The sequence below is a fragment of the Tachypleus tridentatus genome, chromosome 3, assembly GCF_004210375.1.
Source record: "Tachypleus tridentatus isolate NWPU-2018 chromosome 3, ASM421037v1, whole genome shotgun sequence".
Taxonomy (NCBI): Eukaryota; Metazoa; Arthropoda; class Merostomata; order Xiphosura; family Limulidae; genus Tachypleus; species Tachypleus tridentatus.
Window position 1 is genome coordinate 100,660,076 of NC_134827.1, and position 7,146 is coordinate 100,667,221.

At 33.9% G+C, this 7,146-nt stretch overlaps 1 protein-coding gene across 1 annotated transcript in view; it reads left to right on the forward strand.

Moving 5' to 3' along the window:
* Positions 1 to 5,133, forward strand: part of LOC143245927 (homeotic protein female sterile-like) — an 89,563-nt gene extending 84,430 nt beyond the window's left edge. Inside the window, exons 25-26 of the mRNA XM_076492181.1 lie at positions 3,423 to 3,547; positions 4,968 to 5,133. Of these exons, the coding sequence (XP_076348296.1) occupies positions 3,423 to 3,547; positions 4,968 to 5,133 (291 nt within the window). The remainder of the gene's footprint in view (positions 1 to 3,422; positions 3,548 to 4,967) is intronic.
* Positions 5,134 to 7,146: the final 2,013 nt, after the last annotated feature.

Sequence of the window (7,146 nt, forward strand, 5' to 3'; positions counted from 1 at the left end):
ATGTGTCATGTTTCAGCTGTTGGGTGTCTATATCTATCGTGTTTCAGCTGTTGGGTGTCTATATGTTATGTTTCAGTTTTTGGATGTATATATGTGTCATGTTTCAGCTGTTGGATGTCTATATCTATCGTGTTTCAGCTGTTGGGTGTCTATATGTTATGTTTCAGTTTTTGGATGTATATATGTGTCATGTTTCAGCTGTTGGAAGTCTATATCTATCGTGTTTCAGCTATTGGGTGTCTATATGTTATGTTTCAGTTTTTGGATGTATATATCTATCGTGTTTCAGCTGTTGGGTGTCTATATGTTATGTTTCAGTTTTTGGATGTATATATGTGTCATGTTTCAGCTGTTGGAAGTCTATATCTATCGTGTTTCAGCTATTGGGTGTCTATATGTTATGTTTCGGCTGTTGGATGTCTATATGTTATGTTTCGGCTGTTGGATGTCTATATCTATCGTGTTTCAGCTGTTGGATGTCTATATGTTATGTTTCAGTTTTTGGATGTATATATGTGTCATGTTTCAGCTGTTGGATGTCTATATCTATCGTGTTTCAGCTGTTGGGTGTCTATATGTTATGTTTCAGTTTTTGGATGTATATATGTGTCATGTTTCAGCTGTTGGATGTCTATATCTATCGTGTTTCAGCTGTTGGGTGTCTATATGTTATGTTTCGGCTGTTGGATGTCTATATCTATCGTGTTTCAGCTGTTGGGTGTCTATATGTTATGTTTCGGCTGTTGGATGTCTATATCTATCGTGTTTCAGCTGTTGGGTGTCTATATGTTATGTTTCAGTTTTTGGATGTATATATGTGTCATGTTTCAGCTGTTGGGTGTCTATATCTATCGTGTTTCAGCTGTTGGGTGTCTATATGTTATGTTTCGGCTGTTGGATGTCTATATCTATCGTGTTTCAGCTGTTGGGTGTCTATATGTTATGTTTCAGTTTTTGGATGTATATATGTGTCATGTTTCAGCTGTTGGGTGTCTATATCTATCGTGTTTCAGCTGTTGGGTGTCTATATGTTATGTTTCGGCTGTTGGATGTCTATATCTATCGTGTTTCAGCTGTTGGGTGTCTATATGTTATGTTTCAGTTTTTGGATGTATATATGTGTCATGTTTCAGCTGTTGGGTGTCTATATCTATCGTGTTTCAGCTGTTGGGTGTCTATATGTTATGTTTCAGCTGTTGGGTGTCTATATGTTATGTTTCAGTTTTTGGATGTATATATGTGTCATGTTTCAGCTGTTGGAAGTCTGTAAGTGTCGTATTTCAGCTGTTGGGTGTCTATATGTTATGTTTCAGTTTTTGGATGTATATATGTGTCATGTTTCAGCTGTTGGATGTCTATATCTATCGTGTTTCAGCTGTTGGGTGTCTATATGTTATGTTTCAGTTTTTGGATGTATATATGTGTCATGTTTCAGCTGTTGGGTGTCTATATGTTATGTTTCAGTTTTTGGATGTATATATGTGTCATGTTTCAGCTGTTGGGTGTCTATATGTTATGTTTCAGTTTTTGGATGTATATATGTGTCATGTTTCAGCTGTTGGGTGTCTATATATATCGTGTTTCAGCTGTTGGGTGTCTATATGTTGAAAGCTAGGCTATTAAACTGATTAAAACTTGCATTCTAATCTTTATAAATAAACAGTTTATTCAGCTAGCTCTAATGATAGTCATGTGGATATTTGGTTTTGCTGTAAGTGCAGAGCTTGCTCTGATTAGAGGTTAACATTAATTAGTTTTTTTTAAATATTTTTGCATAAAATTGTTAGTAAAATATATTTACCTCACCTTTTGTTGCTGTTTGTTTGTTCATTGTTAGTAACTTAGTCAATGAATTTTCAGCTTCATGCTATAAGCTCACTGGCTGTTGTGAAGAGCATAATGTGCCTGCATGATTTTTCTTTGGTAAAAGTTGGTACTGTGCATATTTATATTATGTATCGCCAAGCAGAATGATTGTATGATATTAAAACTGTATTGTAATTTAGCTCTATATTTTGTATAGGGGTATGCACAACCAAGTCAAAATCTTAGTAAAATGTACCACATACATTTATAGTTCAGTTTGTGAGAAAGCTGGGACATCTGAATTATCTGGAAATATGCTGTAGTTTATATATATAAACTTTTTACTTGTACTGCAAAAGATATTTTAAGTGTCTAGCTTTACAGATTTTCAAATTCCTTGTTTTCTTTACCATTCAGTAGGGTAAATTGTAATAGTGATCTAATTAAATAAAGCTTGTGTGTTCTACTGATATGTAATTTTGCTGCAACACTGAGGGTAAAACAACAAATTATTTTAGTCTGGAAATTCACATAATCTTTTCAATAGACTGAGCATACGTGACTGCCACCTACTTGTGGTCAGAGTAGTCTCCCTTTTTAGCATAGTGCTGTGTTGTGGATACCTTTGGCTGACATAGATGTCAGCTTGTGAGGCAAATGAATTTCTTTTATGTAAGCATCCTTTACATAAGAAAAGTAAAAAACAGTAGAAATAAACCTAGTGCCAACTCCTTTTATTTTGTATTATGTTTATAACTCTTGGTTATTTAAAGTGTCACTACAATTTAAGACCATTATGAATTGAAGTATTAACCCTTTTGTAATGGGCTTGGTAAATATACATGAGTTTGTATACCCGTTTGCACATGTTAAGTATTTGCACTATAACTCCGGATACAGTATATGTAACTTCACAAAATTTAGTAGATTTTTGGTAAAGATTAGTTTTTTGTACACAAAAAATCACATTTTTTAATGAAATTTTTTTACTAAATATTTGTTTGCAAAAATATCAAGACTGTCTCATTACTAGTTTTGAGTGCAAGGTGATTTCACATTACGATTATGATTCACTCTGTTATTTTCTGTACCCTAACTATGTGTGGTCTGTCACTCGATCATCCTTGTAACCATCGTTCGTAACTGGTGTTTATGTTATTTCAACAGTTCAACTGGCATTTGTTTCTTTTTTTTTTTTTTGTGTCCAAATTAAGTGTTGTTGTTTTTTTCAGTAGTAACAAGAGTAAATAAAAACATGAAACCTTTGGATGTTGAATATTTAGACTGGAAACATAATAATAGTTTAAGAGTTTTTTATCTTTCCAGAGATTATAAACCTTTTCTTAAGTTCTTGTAATAATTTTTGAGTAACCCAAGAAATTAAATTGTCAAATACTTTAAAAAATCTATTGTTTAAAAAGAAATAATAGAGAGTACAGGTATACCACAGGGAATGGAAGCTAAGTACAGGTGTTTTCTTCTTTTGGAAAATAAGAGGATAAATTCAGTTATTGTTCATTTAATCTACCGTTGAGGTGGTCCATCAGTATCTGTCGTCACAGAATGTGTGTTCTTGTTAATATTTAACTGAAGTTGTGTGTGTTTGTACTGTATAGCAGCGACAGTTGTTAGAACAGCAGGAATGGAGGAGGTATCAGAAAGAACAAGTGGAGAAGGAAAGGTTACGCCTCGAGAGAGAAAACAAAGGTGAAGCAACCTTCTGTCCCACATTCACTTTACTGTATTATAGTTTGATATGTGAAATTATTTCATAAGTATATTTTAACAACTTGTAACAGATATTCAGTAAAGAAAGGTTTTCAAAAAAATACACATTAATTCAGTAATATGAACATTTTGTCATTTGTGTTTATTTCTTTATTAATTAATTTTACATTATTAGTATTACATAGACTTACTAACACTTTAGTGGTTTGAGTTGTTAAAACATTTAGAATTCACCCACGAACTGTGTGTGTCTATATATAAAAATTAAAAAAAGCTAACAGAAGCAAATTGTCGCATTTTGTGTAATAAGTTTTCAGTTATTTTTAGATTACCTAAGGTCAGTATATACAAATTTATGTGTATGGTATTAGAATTGCACTTTAATTATTCTCGACAAAGTGGTATCATTTTAGCCACTTATGCGTGTGCATTCTTTTGAATTAATAACTCAGAAATGAAACTATAAATTTGAAACGGACAATTCAGATATGAACCATCAAATACCATAATATTCTTGGGCCTTAATTAGACTTCCTTGGTAATTTTGTAAGTAAATAAAGAAGAGAACAGTCTGGGTGATGTAATTATATGCCCAACTGTTACACAACATGGACGTTTGACTTAAAAGGCTTATTTCACGCAGGTGTTATTTACAAAACACGGTCACTGTCCTGATGATGTACTAGTTATTAACAAAGTAGGATCACGTGCTAGTTGTTGACAGAATACTCTCACAGATGTAAAGATTTAATATGCTAATTATTAACAAAATATCACAGCCCTAAGGAACTGCCAAGGTAATCATTTAAACAAGCAGAGGAACCAGTTAAATTAATTCATTTTTAATTTATTTTTTATTTTATTTTTTTCTTTCCTCACCTGGGGCCTGACATGGCATAGCGCGTTAAGGCGTGCGCTTTGTAATCTGAGGGTCGCGGGTTCGCGCCCGAGTCATGCCAAACATGTTCGCCCTCCCAGCCGTGGGGGCATTATAATGTGACGGTCAATCCCACTATTCGTTGGTAAAAAGGTAGCCCAAGAGTTGGCGGTGGGTGGTGATGCATAGCTGCCTTCCCTCTAGTCTTACACTGCTTAATTAGGGACGGCTAGCGCAGATAGCCCTCGAGTAGCTTTGTGCGAAATTCCAAACACAACAACAACAACTTTCCTCACCATATCTTGAGAAATGAAACAAAAAAATCAAAGTTAAATAATAATATAAAACCATGGTAGAGTTAATATTCTTTGAAATGGTTCTTAGATATTAAAGAAATGTATAAATAAATGAACAGTAGAGCATTTGTGTATTATGGCTTCTATTTTTGGTGGAAAAGTATCTTTTATAAATGAGTTTCTTATAGATTTTATTTTGTATTTAAATATAAACAAACCTATTTTAAAGCATAGCTTCATTTATTAATTTGTTGATGTAGGGAGAAAGATGAAGAAGAGGCTTTGGAGAGAGTAAGGAAAGCCCATCAAGCCCAGTGGCAGCAGGGAGATAAGGTTCTCAACAACCAGCAGGGTTCTGCAGCTGACGAATCGGAACGACAAAGACAACGAGAGAGAGAGCAGGCAAGGAGAAGACGGAAGCTGTGAGTGAAAGTGTCGATTGACGACTTCAGATTTGTTAGCCTTTGGTCACTGACTATAATTTTTTAAAATAAGTAATTAGAGATAGCATTTACTTGAAGTTAATCTTTAAGAGAAATGGACTGAATGTTTTTTTAATTCATTTTAAAACTGAGATTCCTCTATCAAGTAGACAAGTTTCTGGTCTTGATATTGTCATGTAACATTCAGTTTGGTTCGAGTCGGTTATTATTTCTAAATTTCATTTACAGATGGCGGGTCAAATAGATATGAACCGTCAAAGTGACATCATGGCGACTTTTGAAGAGATGCTGTAACGAACTTGACAGATGAGTGTAGTAGCAGTGTGTACCACACGTGGTTTACCAAAACAACAGTGACTTACCCAGGCATCACTTTGTCAGTTGTGTTGATAAAAGTTTTGTTGAAAAAGTGACGACACCGTGCTTATGGAGGCTATGGTGTTGCAGGTGGGGTAATGGTAATGTTGGACACCATTAACACCAGTGATATGTTTGTCTACTAGATGACCTATACCGAAACTTGTAATAAGAGAAATATACCCTTGAGTATTGAATGTAAGACTTGTGTGAAAAAGCTATAAGCTCATATTACATTGTCATATTGTATTAGTGTATGCTTGGTCATTAACTTCACATTTGAAACTGAATTTTGCTTTCCTGGGTGATCACCCAACACATCATCATAGTATTGAAAGGTAAACTGTGTTTACCATTTTTCCTTGTGGTTTTTTTTTTTTCACAGTGAATATTTTGTTTTTCCCAGGCAGAGGAACATCTTGAGATCGTTGTATTATAACTTTACAAAACATTTATCAGCTCATGAAAATGCCTCTGGTGTGATTAAATTAGTAGGTGTGGAAGTATTGGTTTTTTTTAGATGTCTTCCCAAAAATTATTTGAAGAAATAAAAACATAATGTGGCGTTTAGTTGGTTTGAGCACATTTGTTTGTTGTGTAACTTTTATCTAGTGCTCTTCTCATCTCTCTACAGACACATTAAACACATCAAGAATATATATGTATTTCATTCATTGTGTCCTTACAGTTGAATGTTTGTTCCCCAAACATAACAGAACTTTAGGTTAATTTGTTAATAAGTGAAGCCACACTTTTATGTGTTGCTTATTCTATGTGTGCTGCTGTTTTAAGTTTGACCAAAAAAAAAAACAACAAGCACATTTCCACTTAGCTAAACTTGTGAATATGTGTATACAAGTGTGTATGTGAAACAAGGAAACTGTAGTTTAGTATCAACCTCTGTTGAGTTTGTAAATATTCGTTATCATTTTAGAAACCAGATCAGTAGGAGTTTTCACATTTGTACATTCTCATTTTCAAGGAGTTCTCAGCTTCTGTCAGCAGTAGGGGTATTAGTATAATAGTTCTTTACATTTCTTATTTGTTTTTTAATATTTTATTATACAACTGTGGGGTTTGGTGATGGTGCGTTACCTGTGTATGCTGTGAAGTGTGATTGTCACCAGAAAGGTTAAATGATAGACTGTTAGGAACAGGTTGTGTTTGCGAGGATTGTCGATAGGTTTATACTACTGAAAGATGCAAAGGTTTCCTGGAGAAGAGATGAATATTAGAAAACAATCCATTTTTGAGAGGTTTGGCACTGGTTCTCCTGTAGAGGGAAGTTCCATACCAGGTCGTGTTTGAGGGGTGTATTCAAGTTGAATGACTTTCTGATTGAAGAGATAGTAATGATTCTCTTTTTAAGTGTGAGCTGCTGAGCTTTTGGATGTTTGTACTTGGTAACCGCTACAGTTTTACTATAAAACCTATAGGTTTTTGTGTTTATTTTACACATGATCTGTGTGAAGATTTTTTTTTATTAAATTCTGCTGAAACTGAAACAAGTTTGGTTGTGTTTTTTGTGAGGAGTTTTCTGAAATGATTTATGACAAAAGGAAATTCTACTATTAGTGGTATACTCAATGGCCCTGTGTTTTTAATTCAAGCGACACGAATTTTTGTAAGTACATTAATG